The sequence below is a fragment of the Podarcis gaigeae genome, assembly GCF_964106915.1.
Source record: "Podarcis gaigeae genome assembly, chromosome: 7".
NCBI classification, from domain to species: Eukaryota; Metazoa; Chordata; class Lepidosauria; order Squamata; family Lacertidae; genus Podarcis; species Podarcis gaigeae.
Window position 1 is genome coordinate 17,058,294 of NC_139683.1, and position 19,985 is coordinate 17,078,278.

Here is a 19,985-nt window from a genome sequence, read left to right on the forward strand (position 1 = left end):
TCAGGCAAGAGTTCCTCAGAGACTCCTAGCCCCTACTTGCTCAGCAACAGAACTTGGATGGGGCAACGACCCGGTGGTTGGACTGGAGACTGGTCTTGTGGCTCTGCCTTTGGTGGTGGTAGCAGAGTATGAGACAGAGCTGGAGAACTGCAATGCTGTCAGCCCCTTGATATCTGAGGCCTGAGGAGAAACAGGACTGATATAGAGGGTACCAAGATCCTGTCAAGGCACACAGTGTGGGTCTCGGACAGCTAGCCTTTGCACCATACATCCTGTGCCCTCTGCCCGCCTTCAGCAACCCAGTCAGATTAGCCTCTGGACTGCAGTTCTGCTTGTGCCTGATGATAGTTGGCTCAGCTACAGGTCAATAAAGACACACCAGAGCCTTATAAAAACTTCTGCACCCAAGTAGGTTTCTCTGGCCATGCAAGTCACTTCATTGAGTAGCCACGCAGACTCCTCTGCTGTATATCCATGAGTTGGAGCAATTAAAGCTGCAATCCTGCACCTTCTTACTCAGATACAAGGCCCTCTGAATTCATTTGAGATAGGCATAGGCAAACTCGGCCCTCCAGATGTTTTGGGACTACAACTCCCAGCATCCCTGACCACTGATCCTGTTAGCTAGGGATGATGGGAGTTGTAGTCCCAAAACATCTGGAGGGCCAAGTTTGCCTATGCCTGATTTGAGACTTACTCTTGAAAATAGACAGGTATAGCATTGAGCTGAAAGGGACCTACTCTGGTTGTGTACAACGTTGCCTTTGCCTCTTTTCCCTTTAGGGAACCCTCCTTCATATTAAATGCATGAGTGAGGGAACCCAAGGCTGAACAGGCCAGTCCCACCCCCTGGTGGAAGCATGTTTAAAGCACTGGTGTCCATGCATCGAGCTCCTCCGTGCTGTGGAGGATTCTGATTGGCCCATGAGCCCTCCTTGCGTGGTACATGAGAAGGATTGTAGCTTAGTGGTGCAGCAACAGCTTTGCATGCAGAAGGTATTGGGTTCAATCCCTGGCATTTCCACATAGATCTGGGAGAGTCCCTGGTCTGAATATCAGGAGAGCCACTAGCAGTCAGTGTGGTCAGTACCAAGCAATCTGGATCGATGGTCCAGCTTTCCGTAAGGCAGATTCCTAAGCTCCTATGCTAAGAGTTGCTAGGAGACTCCTAGTCCTCTCCCACAGCTTTAATACCCTGAGTGGGTTATCAGGCAATCACCCTTCCCAGGTGTGGGAATGTTCAAGGATACAGGAGAGGATATATTGTTTGGTTATATCCTTTTCCAACTTGTGTTAACAAGTTCCACAATTTTAGCAGAGTAACATTCCCCTTTTTAAACTTGCAGCAGATGCGTTTGCTCAGACTCGCTAAAGCCTCTGTAATAACTGTTCTGGTATTTCCCCCTTATTCCCTCATAAAAGAGAAGACACGACACAGTCTTCTATAAAAGTATAAAAAAAGTTTGCTTACATATCATTCTGTTCATGATAGGATCCCAGAAGGCAGACTTAGCGTAGAAAAGTTACATATACCTAGAAACTATTTCATAAGAAGACAATCCCTTTGTCCTCTCTTGGCTGGAGCCAAGAGAGCATCTTTGGCTAAGCAGATGTTGCTTCTTTGATGCATGTAGTCAAAAGACAGAGAGATGGCTGCCCTGCCCTGTGCTTTTGTCGTTACCTACACAGGTGAGGCCACGCCCATCTCCATGCAAAGGAAGTCTGTCCCAGCCCAGAAGGAAACAGGAAGTTTACCTGCTCGCTGGACAAACATTCCTCCCCATGTGTAAACATGTTCACTCTAGGAATGTTGTACTTGATTGCTCTTGTGTTTCACATCCCACACCAGGGGACTCTAGGGACTGTAAATCTAGAAGGGGAGTAGGGTTCTCCAAACAACTCTATGCACCCATAACAAACTGCAGCTCCCATAATGATTTGGCGGGAGCCATGACTGTTCCAGGTGGTGTCATAGTGTATGGTGTGAATGTGGCACTGGTAATAGTGCATTGGTGGTGGTTTGCTATTGCAGTGTCCACACATCATTCTGTTTCATTAGTTTCCCCAGTTTGTTGCATTATGGCGTCTGGCGGGACCCTCGTGTGCTATAGTGCAATGAAAGCAGAACGAAGGAAACAAGTGGGAACATTTTAAAATGTGACCAGTGCAAACCGCATTAAAAGTGGGGGTGTGTTTAACCAGCTCAATATCATCATGAACGCAAATCATCATGTCTAAACGATGACTTATCAGGTCTAGAGGGGCCTTAGGAAGCAAGGTGATTAGAATGACTGTTATGGATAGTATTTATTTATTGTAGGAGTTTGAAAAAAAGTGATATATATTTCTGAATGAAGACAATATAATGGGAAATTATAGTTTGCTTCTTTGCAAAGTGGTATGTTGGGTTAATTAGCATTTGTGTGCAAGAGAGAAAGAGAATGTTAAAATCATGTGGCTGAGCTGTGCTACTGTGTTCAGAATCAAGGTGTGCCTGTGTGGAGAATGTGTGTGCTTCTATAAGATTTAAATTCTATTTCTGGGTGGATTTTTTAAAAAAAGCAATATATTAAGAAAGAGAAGCATTTCATCTAGCTAGTTGGCTGTCTCAGTTTTGAATTCCCTCCTGTAGTATTTATGCTGAACTTTACCGACATTGCAGTTCATTGATGCAAATAATTTCAGCACGTTTTTAGCCAAATAAATCTCCAGTGAGGAATTGTTTTTAGTTAATAACCTCCACAGCAGCAGACAGAAATATTTCAGTGGTGCCATAAATTCTGGCTTGGTTTTTACAGCTCTGCTGAAGTAGAGATCGTTATAGCTTTCTGGTCCCTCTCCTGCCAATGCTGTCCTGCCAATCAAATTGATGGGCAGCATGCCTGCTGTTCAGAAGGATGAACCTTGGAAATGTTGGCTACTTCAGAAGATTCCGAGCTGGAGCCAACTAAGCCCTATGCAGAGTAGACCCACCAAAATCAATAAACCTAAGTTAGTTGTGCCTATTAATTTCAGTGGGTCTACTGGTCTGCTCCCTTCTTTTTCAATTTTTCCCAAATCACTATCTTCACAACATTTTATTAATCAATTTCTTTATTTCATTTCTTCCATTTATATGGGGAAAGTCTCTGGGGAACTCAAATGCAACACACATACCCCACCCAAATATTAACAATTGTCCAGGCGTTTGGGTGATGTTTTATACTGCAGGTATTAACCGTTGTCTTTTTATCCTGTTCTGAGTTGATGCATTAAGTGTTCTCTGTATAGGGCAGGATTATAATTGTTAGCTGCCTCAGGTTCCCTTTTGGGAGGGCATAATTTTGGGAGGGAGCAAAAAGGTAGAGTAAATGGAGTAAATAAGCTACACTGGTGTGGTTCTGCATATAAGTCTGCACATACCTGCTTTGCAAACAAAGAAAGCCGGGATGGGGGTGAGCTTGCTCAGGGCCAGCCCAAGACATTTTGGCCCCAAACTGGCCCTCCTCAGAGTAGACCCATCAAAAGTAATGCCCACGCCTAGCTTAAAAAGGTAAAGGGACCGCTGACCATTAGGTCCAGTCGTGGCCGACTCTGGGTTTGCGGCGCTCATCTCGCTTTACTGGCCGAGGCAGCCGGCGTACAGCTTCTGGGTCATGTGGCCAGCATGACTAAGCCGCTTCTGGCGAACCAGAGCAGCACACGGAAACGCCATTTACCTTCCCGCTGAAGTGGTACCTATTTATCTACTTGCACTTTGACGTGCTTTCCAACTGCTAGGTTGGCAGGAGCAGGGACCAAGAAACAGGAGCTCACCCCGTCACGGGGATTCGAACCGCCAACCTTCTGATCAGCAAGTGCTAGGCTCTGTGGTTTAACCCACAGCGCCACCCGCGTCCCTTCACGACTAGCTTAGCTCCATTAATTTTAGTGGGCCAACTCTGAGTAGGACTTAGTTGGCTCTGACCCTTTGGATCGCCAGCACGTTGCTGAGCTACAACTCCCATCATCCCTGACCATTGTCCATGCTTGCTGGGGCAGATGGGAGATGTAGTTCTGCAACATCTGGATGGAGAAAGGTTCGCTACACCTACCCTGTGTGGAGCTGGTCCTTTCACTCGCTGGAAGCATCACACAGCTCGGAATACCTTAAATACTGGTATGCAAAGCAGCCTCGTCTCCTGTGAACTTTGCACATTGTACGAAATCTGGATATAATGGGCTAGCTAGCAAAGCTTATTTCTGGATTACTGCCTGCAATATTTATAAGCAGTATTATTTCAAGCTCCCAGCATGTATAAGTGTATGGGTAACTGCAAGGCTTGCTGGCCTCATAATCACGGCATTTTTGAGCTTGGTTGCAGCATTAAATATTTTTTTTTTAAAAAAAGTATCATCTATGTATAATCCCTGTGTAGGTGACTGTAAACTTGTTTTCGCAGAGATTTAATGCTGCTTTGTAATCCGTGGCGTTTAGGACCCTAACAGCTTGTTGTTGCAAATGTCGTCATTTGTCACCCTTACTTCTGCCACCAGCCGTAGGGTGAGAGAACTATTTTAATTAAAAAGTTTGTCTGCGCACATATTTCACCGTTTACGCACGGAAAACGGCACCAACCGCTCTGTGGGTTTTGCGCGCTGCCGTCTCTGAACAAAAAGCATTTTCTTCAGGGGTTGGTGCCTTTCAGGTAAAGAAGGCACAGTCATTGTATATATCCACTTATTGTTTTTTTCAAAAAAGAAAAGGAAGGAAGATATCTATTTTTACCTGCTGTTTTTCATATTTTCTTCATTAAGGGCTCCATCTGCATTAGTTTTTCAACACACGCCAGCCGTGACTTGAGACATATGAATCACCCTTTCTTCTTACTCATGGCATTTGCAGGATGAGGCTGCCGTCAGGTGTGAAGAGGACTCTGTCAAGGTGCCCCCTAGCTGCCCCCTTCCAAAATTGTCCCCATTTGGCAGGCTCCAGCATCACTGCCAGCCCCAGCACCTTCAGTGGTGGGTTGTCATGGACTGGTTAGACACAGAGGAATGGTGAGAGGAACCAACTGGGGACCCATGAAGGGAAGAAGGCTCAGTGTCCAGCGATTTGTGGAGCGACAACGATGAGTGGTCACAGGGAGAAGAGAGAGGAGACTGGGAGGAGGAGGTGTTGGAAGCTGAAGAGGTAACAGGGTTTAGTGGGCAGGGAGAGTCTGTGGCAGAGAGAAGTTCAGAATCAGGAGAGGCTGGTGAAGAAGCCAGGGTGTCTCCTGCTGTGACAATCTCCCCTTCCCCCTGTCTCCCAGAACCAGGAGAGGCGTGAAAAGGGCGGAGGAAATATTGGCTGCAAGCAGGCACAGTTTCTGATTGCTTAGGAAATGCCCTGGAGATGGGACTTAGATGGCTGTATAGGAGGCGGGGACTTTCAATCTTGGCAACTGATTTTCATGGGTTTAGGACCGCTGGGAATGAGCTGCTCTGCTCATTAGGCTTGACACTCATAAGCTGCGATAGCTTAGTTGGCAGAGCATGAGACTCTTATTAATCTCAGGGTCATGGGTTCGAGTTCTGTGCTGGGCAAAGGATTCCTTCCAACTCTATGGTTTTGTGATTTAAACTACTCACATCTCCCCCGGCATTTTTTTAACTGGACCGTAAGCGTTATCCCAACCACGCCCACCTAGCTCAGTACTGTAGACACAGACTGGCAATGATTCTGCAGGGATTCAGGCAGTCCTACCTGGAGACATCGGGGATTGAACCTGGGACCTTCCGCATGCTGGGCAAGAGCTCTACCAGTAAGCTACGGCCCTCGCCAGTTCAGCTGCTGTCAGATCTCAGCTGATGGGGACAGTGATGTCAGGAGCAGGCAGTGGGGAGGCCAATGGGAGTTGGAGTTTTACACAAGCACACCACATGCATGTCCCCCTTTGCTCGTCAAATCAGGACCACACTTTCATGTGTGCTTTTGCCAGACATGGAGTCAAAGACACGTTTGTGTTTACTGAGAAGACATCTGAAGGCAGCCCTGTACAGGGAAGTGTTTAATGTTTTATTGTGTTTTTAATATTTTGTTGGGAGCCACCCAGAGTGGGAATAGTGTACTGAAATTGAATTAAATTGTTGAATTGTTTGAAAACTAATAAAAATTATGAGGGGGTGGGGAAGCTTCATTAGTTTTGTAGTAGATCCACCCCCCCCCCCCCCGGCTACATTTTGCCTTTCAGATAAAAAACTGAGACAATCATAGTTGTGCCCTGCTTTCACAGTGAGATACTCTAGAGAACCCTTTTTAAAAAAACAGTTCACCCCATTTGCTTGCATAAAGTTTGCAGGGATATTAGACAAGGTCAGCTATTTATTGAACATTTGCTTTCAGGGAGCTCAGAAGGCATTGCATCAAGCCAATGAGACCCCATGCTTCCCTGTGCATTACTTTCCTTATTGCAGGCGGTTCAGTCTTTTGCAGGAGAAGTGGGCTTGTTGCACAAGAGTGCTAAACCGCCTTGGATTGCACAACCTGAATTTGTCAGCGTATGCCTGAATCCCACTAAAGTTAGTAGTGGCAGTCTGGGACTGCCCTGAATGTTTGGTCTGGAACAGACATCGTTCATTCACTCTTTTGTCATGGAGGATCCAGATAACTGCTAAACCACTGCATTTCTGTGTGTGTGTGTGTGTGTGTGTGTGTGTGTGTGTGTGTTGCCCTTCCATCTTTTAAGTGACCTGACGAGTGGCGCTTGTTCTGAACTAAGCAGATTAAACAGGCAGCAATCATTTGCAAAGTATAGCAGACATTCCATTCTTTGGAGGTGTCTCATTCTTTCCTCTACTCCAAAGGAGGCATTGAATTCTCATATAATAACTAAGATTCCTTCTCCAGTCAAGTTAACGGGAGTTCTCATTAATATTCAAGCCATGTTCCCCAACCAATTCGGACCTAACTGTGCAACATAATCTTCCAATTTTGCTAGGCTCGCCGATGGGATTGTGTGCTGCGTCTTCTGGCTTCCTCCCTGAAACGCAGCAGCTCCGTTATTCTGAGCTTGCAGCAAAGCCCGGGGCCTTTGATTCTAGAGCAGTTGGCACGTCAGCTTCGTTTCTCAGCCTCTGTATTTCCATACTTAAATCCAGCAAAGTTTTGGCAAGCTTGTGGTTCTGGGACTTCATCTCCAACTGCAAAGAACAAAAAGACGATAATTACTTTTTAACAGGCGATCACCATCCAGAAGGGCTTAATTAGTGCCAGCGCTTAGCCCTGGCATTGTGTCAGTGTCCAAATCCATTCCTGGACTGCATGTAGTTGGAGTAGGTTAAAAAAAGGGGGGGCTCCTGATCAGGGGCAGGGCGGATTTTCCTCATTACAGAGCAACAGAAACTACAACTCCCATCAGCGCCACCCAGCTGTCGTCTGCAGATGTTTGGATGATCATCTATCTGCATGGCTTCTACATATGGACAATGGCAAGTTCTGGCTGATATATATTTTTTTAAAGCAGGGGTTGGGCGGCTATCTGTCATGGGTGCTTCAGCTGAGATACCTGGGGGTTGGACTAGATGCCTCTGGGGGTCCCTTCGAACGCCACAATTCTAGGATTCTATTCTATGATTGGTAACTCCACCGTTTTCGAGCTCCTGCTCACATGGAGAGAACAAGTGTCGCGAGCCGGAACCAGGAGTAGGTCAGCAATAAAAACACCTGTGTCAGTGAAGTTAACTATTCAAAAAAACTTGCAAGTAGGATTCAAGCAGGAGAGCACTCTCTCCTCTTCCATTTCCAGCATTAATGTCTCCAATTGTTAACATACACACTGCCTGATCCTCATCAAGGCAAGTCCCTGTACTGGGGAGTTGCAGCTCTAATCCTTCTATGATCTGCAGACTTTGCTCCTCCTCTCCCTAAACTGGTTATCATTTATTGCATTTATACCCTTCCTTTCTCTCTAAGGAGCTCAAGGCGGCTTATGTGGTTCTCCTGCTCCTCTAATAATAATAATAATAATAATAAATTTTATTTATATCCCGCGCTCCCCAGCCGAAGCTGGGCTCAGGGCGGCTAACAACAATCAAATAATCAAACAGTCAAATAATCACACATTCTAAAAATATTTCATTATAAAAATTAATTAAAATCAAATTGATGGCAACCGATTAAGCAAAATTCTGTGCAGGTTGCCAGAGGAAGGAGTCAGGCTGCGCCCTGACCAAAGGCCTGGTGGAACAACTCTGTCTTGTAGGCCCTGCGGAAAGATGTCAGGTCCCGCCCACCCCAACCCTGCGAGGTAGATTAGGCTGAGTGGCAGCGACCAGCCCCTGGCCACTCAGTGAGCTTCATGGCCAAGCCTGGATTTGAACCCTGGTCCCATGGAAGACGGAGCAAACTTGTTTCCTTCTGCTCTGAACTGATGGCTTCAAGCCACACAGAAGGAGATTCTGACTTAACATCAAGAAGAACTTTCTGGTGGTAAGAGCTGTTTGACTGCGGAACAGACTCCCACTAGAAGCGATGGACTCTCCTTCCTTGAAGGTTATCAGGCAGAGGTTGGGTGCATAGCTGTCAACTTTTCCCTTTTCTTGCAAGGAATCCTATTCGGAATAAGGGAGTTTCCCTTAAAAAGGGGAAACATTGACAGCTATGGTTGGGTGGCCATCTGTCAGATATGAGCTAGTTGAGATTTCTGCATGGCAAGGGGCTTGGATTAGTTGGAAACCCGCCTTCCATTCCTTCCAAATCTCCAGTTCTATGCTTTTTGCAATTCTTGTTTTCATCTGTAAGCCTCTTGGGGGTGGGGTAAAGGGACCCCTGACCATTAGGTCCAGTCGTGACTGACTCTGGGGTTGCAGCGCTCATCTGGCTTTATTGGCCGAGGGAACCAGAGCAGCACACAGAAACACCGTTTACCTTCCCGCAGGAGCGGTACCTATTTATCTACTTGCAACTTTGACGTGCTTTCAAACTGCTAGGTTGGCAGGAGCTGGGACCGAACAACGGGAGGGAGCTCACGCCATCGCGGGGAGTGGAACCACCAACCTTCTGATCAACAAGCCCTAGGCTCTGTGGTTTAACCCACAGTGCCACCCGCGTCCTAGGGGGTGGGGTAAGGCGAAGTATACCTAAATATCTAATAAAATATCTCTAGAATAACCCGCCTCCCAATCACTCACCAGTTCCACCCGGAGCCAGGCAATAGCGCCCTCGACGTGCGCCCTGCGCGCTTCCTCCCGGGCCACCTCGACGCTTCTGCCTTTGCAAAGCGCCGCGGGCCTGGACGGCATCAGCAGCTGCTGGGGCGCGGCGGCTCCCCCCGGTCCCCGGAAGGCGTGCAGCAGCCTCTGCTTGATGTCGTCCAGCAGCGAGCTGCAAAAAGCTTCCTCGCAGGCAGCCTGCTCGGCGCTCGTCCTGGTGGGATCCATCAGGCCGGCCCGGTCGTCGGGCAAGGATGTGGGGAATTGGAGAGCTGGAGCGCAGATCTCTGCTGCCAGCCTCACTCCAACAACAAGCACTCTCCTCTCCTCTTCCTCCTCCTCCCAGGCCAGGCCTTTTGTTTCCTAGCCCCTGGCCAGCGCGGCTCCTTTTCTCCAGGGAAAAAAACAAAACATCTTCACCTCCTCCCACCCCCGATGTCATTCCAAAGAAAGTGGGAGAGGAGAGGGGAGTGGAGAGGCGTTTCTCACGCTTGGGAACCGACCCCTGGCCCGGTCTGGGTTCTGCTTGAAGGAGATGCGCAGCTGAGGAAATGTAGAAATAACACCACTTCGTGCATCGGAACGGTTTTTAGTTTCGATGCAATAATAACTGTGGTGGTGGTTTTTATATCCTTATTAATACTTTGTTATGATTATATATTAATAGGTTGTTATATCCTTATTAATACTGCTCAAAACTGAACGGGAGAAATCATTGAAAAACACTTGAACAGTAATAGAATTAAAACTATATAATCAAAATTACAAGGAAAGGGATTAGTAATTGTGTTTTGTTGCTATTAAATAATAGCTTTTATTCATAGTTTTATTATTAAATAATGCAAGTTATTAAAGTAAAAACCCACTCTACAAGCACTGCTTAAGTTCTCATTTCCCCCCTCTTTCCTCCCTTTTTCCTTTTATGCTGTAAACCTGCAGGTGGGAACTCCTTTTAATTGATTGAACGTAAACTGCTCTGGGAGCCTTTTTGGCTGAAGCACAGGAGGCGGCTGCTCTAAAGTAGGGATTTCCACACGGTGATCCATGGACCACCAATGGTCCATGATCTTCATCCATGTGGCCTGCAGTGTTGCATCTGTGGATCTGTGGTGGAAGACAGGAGATGTCATGTCCACAGCATTAAATAGTCATATTAATCGTGTCTTTATCTCTTTTTGCATTTCTCATATTGCATTACAATTTGCATTCTGTGGGCCTGAGATGGCAATGCAATATACAATAAATAAAAGAAGTCCTAAAAATACAATTCATAATCATACACCATCTAGTGCAGTGTATTACAGTTGCCACCGGGACTCTCAGCCATCTTCCAAGTGGTCCATGTGGACGGGTGCTTGGGAACCACTGCTTTGAACAAAAAAACAACAACAGTGTGGTACAGTGGTTAGAGTTTCAGACTAGGGCCTGGGAGGCCAGGGTTCAAATCCCCACTTAGCCATGAAGCTCACTGGGTGGTCTTGGGCCATTCACTGCCTCTCAGCCTAACTAACCTCCTAGGGTTTTTGTGAGGATTACATTTGGAAGGGGAGAACCATGGACACGACCTTGAACTCCTCAGAGAGAAAAAAGGTAGATTATAAATGCCCTAAATTAATAAATAAAATCAATTTCCCCCTTCTTTTTAGTCAAAATCTACTTCTCTGCAACTTCCACTCATTGGGAGCAACAGACTCCATCAGAGCTGCATTAACCATTAGGCAAAATAAGCATGTGCTTAAGGCATCAAAGGAAGCGTGTCCCCCACAGAAAATGTCCATTGCCAGATTTTTAACATTAATGGTCGCAAATTGCTCAGCTGAGCAACCGAACAATGCATCAAGGCAGGCTAGATGCCTTCTCTCGTACTATGTATAGAAAAAAATGTGTTACGTAAAATTAGTCTGGAGGATCTGATCAAAGACTTTGCAGTTAGAAAAAACAGGAGAAAAAACATTTATATTCTTTCAAATATAAATAAAGTGGAAGAAACATTATTTTCCGTCTTCCTGTACATTTTATTTCATTTCAAAAATCAAAATGTTATTTTATTGGTTATTATTGGTTATATTTTGAATTAGATATATATGAGGGCACCAAAATCTTTTAAGTGCTTAGGGCCTCTAAAGGTCTTAATCTGCCCCTGTGTTCCATCTTCTGTGTGATAACCCCTTCAGAGAGGCCCACAGGCTGCTGTTTGGTCGTGTGACCTGGTCTACGACTCCTCAAAAGAGGGAAAAAACAACAAGGGAGTGTAAATAGCTGTGGGACTTAAGCAAATAAGTCCTCCGTTAAGCAGAAATGGTGAACAGAGTAGGATTCTCTCCTTATTTGCCATCATTTAGGCTAGGTAAACTAGGTCAACCCCCCCCCCCCATTTTCTCCCAAGCCTTGCAGTCTTGCAAATTGCAAGGCTACAAAATAAATTAGAGTAACTTATTGCACATTTGTCCTTTTCATGGGGCACCCCACATAGTCCGGAGCTAATGGAAAGGCCCACCAAGTACACAAATGCAATTATGATGCAAAACACTTAAGGACAGCGTGAAACAGCCACATATTTGAAGGGAAGGATTTAGCCTTTTTGTTGTGGAAATGAAGTTCCCAGACTATAAACTGGAACAAGCTACAAGAGCTCTTCTCAATTTCTTTAACAATGTCAGCAGATTTTTCACCACAAAAAAACCCCAAAACCCTCCTTGCAGCAGGAGGTGGGTGGGAGGGAAGGAAGGAGTGATACAATGTGGATGCATGGATTGTTTCTGCCAAATGGATCTTAGCAACAAGTCAAGGCCAAATACAGTGGTAGTAAAGGTAAAGGTACCCCTGCCCGTACGGGCCAGTCTTGACAGACTCTGGGGTTGTGCGCCCATCTCACTTAAGAGGCCAGGGGCCAGCGCTGTCCGGAGACACTTCCGGGTCACGTGGCCAGCGTGACATCGCTGCTCTGGCGAGCCAGAGCCGCACACGGAAACGCCGTTTACCTTCCTGCTGGTAAGCGGTCCCTATTTATCTACTTGCACCCGGAGGTGCTTTCGAACTGCTAGGTTGGCAGGCGCTGGGACCGAGCAGCGGGAGCGCACCTCGCCGCAGGGATTCGAACCGCCGACCTTTCGATCGGCAAGTCCTAGGCGCTGAGGCTTTAACCCACAGCGCCACCTGCGTCCCCTAAATACAGTGGTACCTCGGGCTAAAAACTTAATTAGTTCTGGAGGTCCATTCTTAACCTGAAATTGTTCTTAACCTGAGTTACCACTTTAGCTAATGGGGCCTCCCGCTGCTGCGAGATTTCTGTTCTCATCCTGAAGCAAAGTTCTGAACCTGAGATACTTTTTCTGGGTTAGCAGAGTCTGTAACCTGAAGCATATGTAACCTGAGGTACCACTGTACTGGTTTGGGCCTTCTGCAATAAACCTCAACTCTTTGTTGTTGAGGGAGCTACCTGCATGAGGGAACCTTCAGAAGATACATGCAGTAATATCAATCTATAGTTTTTATTTATTTTCGTAGATCTACAGAAGGTTCTGCTGCACACCACAGTCAAATGTACGTATAAAACAATTGCCAAAAGAAACGAGAATGAAAAGCGGTTGGTGCTTTAAATTCAGTGGTTTGTAAATATTCATTATTTAAGTGGTGTTCAAAACACATCTAAAGCACATGGCTTGCCCCCAAAATCATTCTAGGAACTGAAGTGCAGCACACACAGAGGTTTTCATTCCCAGCATCTTCAACAAACTACAGGGTTTTTTTTGGGGGGGGTCATGTGTTTTACGTTTATGGTGCATGCACAGCCTTTGAGTCAGGGGTAACGTAAGATATTTTGGTGCAAAGGATAAGATCATGCCTGAAAAAGCCAACTGGACTGGCAGGCGAGCTGAGGGCACACACAAGTGGAATCCACAAACATATAAAAACCATTCTGAAAATGCTTTTTTTTTTTTTAAGGGTTTAAAAAAAATCACTGAATTTTCCATAAGGCTCACCATCGCCACCTAGTGTCATATTGTATATTGCACTTAAAACACTTTAAAAAGGCATCCCCAAACTGGGCCCTCTAGATGTTTTGGGACTACAATTCCCATCATCCCTGACCACTGGTCCTGTTAGCTAGGGATGATGGGCGTTGTAGTCCCAAAACATCTGGAGGGCCGAGTTTGGGGGTGCCTGACTTAAAATGTTTTATTTGCAGCTGTATAGCTGAGTCTATGGTTCTGTCCTCCAACTCTTCAATGCCCATCCTGTTGGCCTGCTCAAACAAACGCTGGCCTACGGCAGTGGGTGTCCATTGAGCAGAGCAAATTTTGCACATATGCCAAGCCTGCTTATCTCTGCCTGCTTGCTCAGGGGCACTGTCTGTGACACTTCAGCTCAGGTCCGCGCTGTGCAAGCACTGCCACAGTAGGGCTGCCAACTCGGGAGGGTGGGAGCTGCCCTTGCTGCTTCCCTCTTAACATCGCTGCCTGAGTCGGCTGCCTCACTTTGTTTAATGGTAGGGCTGTCCTTATTGCATAGGCTAGATCAGGCGTGTCCAACTTTCAAGGGAGCCAAAGTTGTTGAGCTGTTGAGCTTTTTTGGGTGGGGGGAGGGTCCAGTAATCTACCACGGACACCTACCAGTAGATCACGATTCTACCTGTTGGACATCCCTGGGCTAAATCAAGGGTATGTTTTGCTCCAGCTGTGGTCAACCAAATACCTCTGTGAAACTGAAAAGCAAAGCAGGATGGTAAACAAAACAAGACAACATGTGGTTGCATCTGCCCCATTATTCTAAAGCACTCTTACACCTCAGAGAGCTACAATTTTCAGAGCGTTTTAACAAGGCATCCTTCTTTGTGGGGAGCTCTGGGGCTTGTCACCCTGTGAGGGGTCTCTCAGCCTGTGAGAGGTCTTCTAACAATTCTCAGCATCCTTAACAACTGCAATTCCCAAGATACTTTGGGGGAAGCCATGGCTGCTTAAAGTGCTATATACCACTTCAAGCTCAAGCTCAGAACAACAGATGCAGCCTAGGAATTGCTACTGGATAGAGAGGGAGTGGTCATGATTGACTGCATTGCACACAGGAATTTCCATCGACTTCAACAGTTATTTGCGAATATGCCACATGTGGAGGAGGAAGAGAGAGGAAATTTCTGAATAAATCCAGAAGAACATTTCCCCATATATTCCCCAGGGCAGATCAATAACATGAAGGAGCGTCTCCACCCTCATCGTTCTACCTGGACACTGAGGTCCAGCGACAAGGGCCTTCTGGTGGTTCCCTCACTGCGAGAAGCCAAGTTACAGGGAACCAGGCAGAGGGCCTTGTTGGTAGTAGCACCTGCCCTGTGGAACACCCTCTCACCAGATGTCAAAGAGAATAACAACTACCAGACTTTTAGAAGACATCTGAAGGCAGCCCTGTTTAGGGAAGATTTTAATGTTTGATGCACTACTATATTTTAATATTTTGTTGGAAGCTGCCCAGAGCGGCTGGGGATGCCCAGCCAGATGGGCAGGGTATAAATAATAAATTATAATTATTATAAGCAAGTGTCAGAAAAGACACAGTAACAGAACCCTCAGGCACTGAATGTAAGCAGAGCTCCCTTGGACTTAAATGGGGACCACATCCAGAGAAGTCTCTCAAATCTGTGCAAAGTGCAGCAGGCTTGCTTGGCAGATATATCTTTGACTTTGCTTCTGGAAGGGGAGATAATGGATTAACATACATGGACGTCTGCCAGCCATTGAGAAAGAGAACAGAATTTCTAGACAAAATAAGATCAGTCAAAGCTATGGAACAATCTGGCCGTTAACACGCAAATGAAAATATCTGAGGGAAATTATATCTAGATTGATGAATGACTCTGCTCTGTGAAGTCTACCAGCAGCAGAGCTCTAAAGAGGCTTACGGCACAGTTCTGCTTTCCTCAGAAAGGAAAGAAAGAACCAATGGAGCCTGAAGCAGAGCCATGATTTAAGTTGGTCCAGGTCTCGGTCCTAATGTGGAGAATGAACTGGCCACTAGTAGTGGCTGGTACCCATAAAAATGGTTAGGGCAGCAGTTAGGGAGGCCAACAGTAGGGGGAGCCAGAGGAAGCGACAGGCAGAGCCACCCACTGGGCTGGTTGTCATTTAGAAGACAGATAAGTGGGAGCTCTTTGAGGGCAGACTGAGGTTGCTGGTGCAATGCCTCATTCACCCTAATGCACCAGTCTTCACTTCAGAGGCCACCCGTGCCAGGTTTCCAGGTGCAAGAGAAACAAATACCAATTCAATAACCTGGATCTGCTCGTAGCAGTACTGAAAGCAAGATGGCGTATGATTGCCCAATCGTGAGCACAAATGTGATAATAATAATAATAATAATAATAATAATAATAATAATAATAATAATAATTTATACCACACCCATCTGGCTGGGTTTCCCCAGCCACTCTGGGTGGCCCCCAACAGAACAATAAAAACATAATAAAAAAATCAAACATTAAAAACTTCCCTAAACATACATAATGAATGGAGCAGTAAAACTGCCAATACCTGTTATATTTTGTATGTAACTTTTTCAGAGATGAGTGAAACAGATTATTTACTTCTTACTAAAATACCCAGGAAAGACTTTTGAGTGGTATTTGGCTGAATTGCTGGCTGATACTACAAGCAATAATGGAGGCAGTTGCTAGATTTATTTGGGGGTGTTTTTTTGCTACAAAGCTTGTGTCACTTTAAGTGCAGTTCAGGTTGGCTTTCTCTTCTGTGTGTGTCCCATATATTTCAATTTGTTTCTGGTTACAACTTGTATGATGTTGGTGTTTCATCTTGTATTTAAAGGCTGTGTGCAATAAAATTGATTGGTTGTTTTTTTTCCTGGCATTGGGACAAAACTGATATTATAAATGGTTGATACACAGCATTTGACATTTGAGATCTAACTTTTAAGGCCCACCCTATTTTTCTGAATATTCTTCTGATCTGATTTTTTGATGTAGTTTTTTTAAACAGGTTGTAAAGCTATCAAGAATGTTCCCTATTTTCCGGTAACTGCCATTTTTAAATTAGTCCCTGTTTTCTTCCAATTTGTTGCCCTTTAAAAACATTGTTATGTGTTCTTCATTTCCTTCCCCAATTAGAAATACATAGAAATATATTTCACTATAGTGTCTGCTGTTAGGTGCTAGCTATTGATGGGCAACTTACTGTTATTTTAGAGTATGGCATCTACTTTTACATACCCTCCAACATTTCTCCGGTGAAAAAAGGGACATCCTATTCTATTACTACTACTACTACTACTACAAGGTACAATAGTAAAAGCTATGGTTTTCCCAGTAGTGATGTATGGAAGTGAGAGCTGGACCATAAAGAAGGCTGATTGCCGAAGAATTGATGCTTTTGAATTATGGTGCTGGAGGAGACTCTTGAGAGTCCCATGGACTGCAAGAAGATCCAACCTATCCATTCTTAAGGAAATCAGCCCTGAGTGCTCAGTGGAAGGACAGATCGTGAAGCTGAGGCTCCAATACTTTGGCCACCTCATGAGAAGAGAAGACTCCCTGGGAAAGACCCTGATGTTGGGAAAGATGGAGGGCACAAGGAGAAGGGGACGACAGAGGTCGAGATGGTTGGACAGTGTTCTTGAAGCTACGAACATGAGTTTGACCAAACTGCAGGAGGCAGTAGAAGACAGGAGTGCCTGGCATGCTCTGGTCCATGGGGTCACGAAGAGTCGGACTCAACAAAATGACTAAACAACAACAACTACTACTACATCCCACCCATCTGACTGGGTTGCTCCAGCCATGCTGGGTGGTTTCCAACATATATAAAAGCATAATAAAACATCAAACATTAAAAAGCTTCCCTATACAGGGCTGCCTTCAGAAGTCTTCTAAAGGTTGTATAGTTAGTTATCTCCTTGGCTCGGGGGTCACAAAACTCCATACCCTCCAACATTTCTCTGATGAAAATAGAGACGTCCTAAGGAAAAGCAGGACATTCTAGAATCAAATCAGAAACTGGGACAACCTCTGTAAATCTGGGACTGTCCCTGGAAAATAGGGACAATTAGAGGGTCTGCCTTTATTATTTATTATTGAAATATAAAATCCAGTGACCTCAAGATGGCACAAATGGCTCTCCCCCACACCTGTTTTATTCTCACAACAACCCTGTAAAGCAGGTCAGGATGAGAACTGTGGCAGGCCCAAGGTCACCCAGCAAGTTTCATGGTTGAGTGGGGATTTGAACCCTCCTCTCCCAGGGTCCAGCACTCTAACCACTACACCACACTTGCTCTCAATACTCTCGTGGTTCTTTATCTTTAAACCAAAAGAGTGCTTTCCTTTGGCTAGAAGTACACAAGGCCATCTTAACTGTGGTCTCTTAGCTGGCTGCTTGCCATTTTTCTACAGCGGATTTCACAGTCTATCACACTATCTTTAAATTCAGTCAGAGCTTCAGATTTCACACAAAGTCCCCAAGGTCTTTTGTAGCCCTGAATAATCTTATCAGCAGCAGCTTGGAACACCCAGAGCAAGGTCTCTTCAACAGTTACTGAAAGGCTCTATCTGATGCAACCTCTGACTCAGACGGAACAACAGATTTTGCTGAAAGAGTTTGTCAGAAAATGCCAAAATCCTGCAAGTCTTTCAGCAAACTAGAACTGTTTGTGTCCATCAGATCATTGGGGTCCCAAGCATTTTAAATAAAATATCCTGATCCATTTCCTACAATCCCCCTTTTCTCTTCTCTGTTGCTCACCCTACAGAATGTGCAAATGCAACTGATGTGCAGATTTCAAGTGTAAATATCAGGTTTAGGGTTCCCAACAGGCATTTGGGAAACATGAAGCAAGGAGGAAGAGTTTAGCTCTTTCCCGCCGCCATGATGTGCCAGTGCGGTGTATCAGCCATTGAAGCCTTTCTCAGCCTTGAGTCCCTAAATGTTGTTGTGCTACAACTCCCATCATTCTTAGCCAGCGTGGCCAGTGGTCAGGAATGATGGGAGTTGGAGTTCAATAATATCTGGGGACCCAAGGTTGAGAAAAGCTGGTGATGGTCAGATGTGGGCCTGAGAGACCTGCTCAGCCATAAAACTTGCTGGGTGACCTTGGTCCAGTCACAGTCCCTCAGCCTAAGCTATCTCACAGAGGTTTCTGCACACACAGCATCCTCCATTCAGGCAAGAAAGATGCATTATTAATTCAAGAGGAGGTTTGTGGCCTGGGGTGGGTCCTGGGGGCCAGATAAAGAGACCTGAAGGGCCACATAGCACCCTGGCTGCCATGTTTTAGTCCAGAGTTCTACAGACAGACGGGAGTGCAGTCCCTGAATCAGTAGACAGGGGCTTATTTCAGATTAATGTTCACTGCAGGCATTACTCTGCCATGTTTCTAACCAAAGACTGTTGCATGCATTACCAGCCTGAAATGCAGGTAAATTCAGGTCAATGTTGGTTGTTGGGGAAAATGCATACAAATTTAGCATTTCATAAGAACCGAAATGCTGGATGAGGGAGAGATATGGATTGCGGTTGCCAAAGTGTGTAGCCCTGCTTCCCAAACCAGCAGTGGGAGCGCAATGGATACAGAGTAAACAGCCATACACCCCACGATGTGTGTTTAGGTCTGCAATCCCATACGCAATTAACTGAGGAGTAAGACCTATTTAATCAATGGGACCCCATTTCTGATAATATATAGGACTGGAGTGTAACACAGAATGTTTGTAGCACATGCTTAATAGCATTTCCCCATTTATTAGGGTAGACAGATTAATGGAGCTCTCAGCTCCAAGTCCATCCGTTTTAGGGATTTGTGGTCTCTAAGCAGTTCATAATGTATGGCAACCAAACTGGGTAGCCTAATGGAGTTTCTGATGGTATTTATAGCTGGTGGTATACTTAAGGCTAGAGCTGTTTGAGGGCAGAGTTTGGGATGGGACACAACCTTCAGCAGCCTGAAAATAATGAGCTTTCATATTTTCAAAAGGGAACTTTCAGCTCTTAAGACTGTGAAAATAGCCTCAAAATATATGGACAATGCTGTGAGCAATCTCAGAAGTCAGATGGGGTAGAGCAAGTTCTCTAACGATCCTGGGTTCTCCATAATGAACAGAAACAGAATACACAATGCAGAATAAGCAAACATATCAAATAAACTCATTTTACATGACTGTTCAGTTTCTGTGGGCCAGATGTTTTATTTGAGGTAGGTGGGGGCCTAGGCAAAATGCATGCCTACTCTCGATTGGTTGAAGATGCATGAAACAAGTTTTAATCCTGAAACTCTTGCTCCATGTTCACTGCAGAATTGCTTTGTGACCTGCTTGTAGTGGACTCCTTGGATAATCTCGGTGAATAAATATGGTGTACTTTGTTTCTTATTATCTAGTGACCTTGATACGTTTTGTTTCTCTTTGCTTGTTCTCATAATATGTGAGTTCCTGTGAGTTTGTTTTTCAGTTGCTTATACTGGGAACCCCTTTTGCTGCGTATTTTGACAGCATCTTCCTCTGCATCTGAGGGCAAGAGGCTAGCAAGATGCAGTGCCACACACAGTTCTGTTCTTTGACATCTATATGCTTCACTCGGCGTAAAGGAAGGGTCAGCCCTAGCACTGGGTCATCAAATTGTCCAGATCTCCATCTTTCCATTTTCCTATAGATTGCTCAAACATAAAACCACAGGTGGTGGCTTTAAACAGCAAAAAATCTTTTGGCACCATGATCACATTTATTTCTTAATTTATTTATTGACAACTTTGTTTGACATTAGTGTGTCCAGCTTTTTTTTTTCTGAGCAGCAGCACCAATTTCAGGAGGTGTGCTGAAGGCCAAGTCCTCTTTGTCA

The 19,985-nt window shown here is 45.3% G+C and overlaps 1 protein-coding gene across 1 annotated transcript in view; it reads right to left on the reverse strand.

Moving 5' to 3' along the window:
• Positions 1–6,265: 6,265 nt before the first annotated feature.
• Positions 6,266–19,985, reverse strand: part of AARD (alanine and arginine rich domain containing protein) — a 571,840-nt gene continuing 558,120 nt past the window's right edge. The window contains exons 2-3 of the mRNA XM_083749496.1: positions 9,133–9,482; positions 6,266–7,143 (exon numbers count right to left, since the gene is read on the reverse strand). Coding sequence (XP_083605622.1) covers positions 7,003–7,143; positions 9,133–9,381 — 390 coding nt within the window. The 5' untranslated portion in view covers positions 9,382–9,482 and the 3' untranslated portion in view covers positions 6,266–7,002. The remainder of the gene's footprint in view (positions 7,144–9,132; positions 9,483–19,985) is intronic.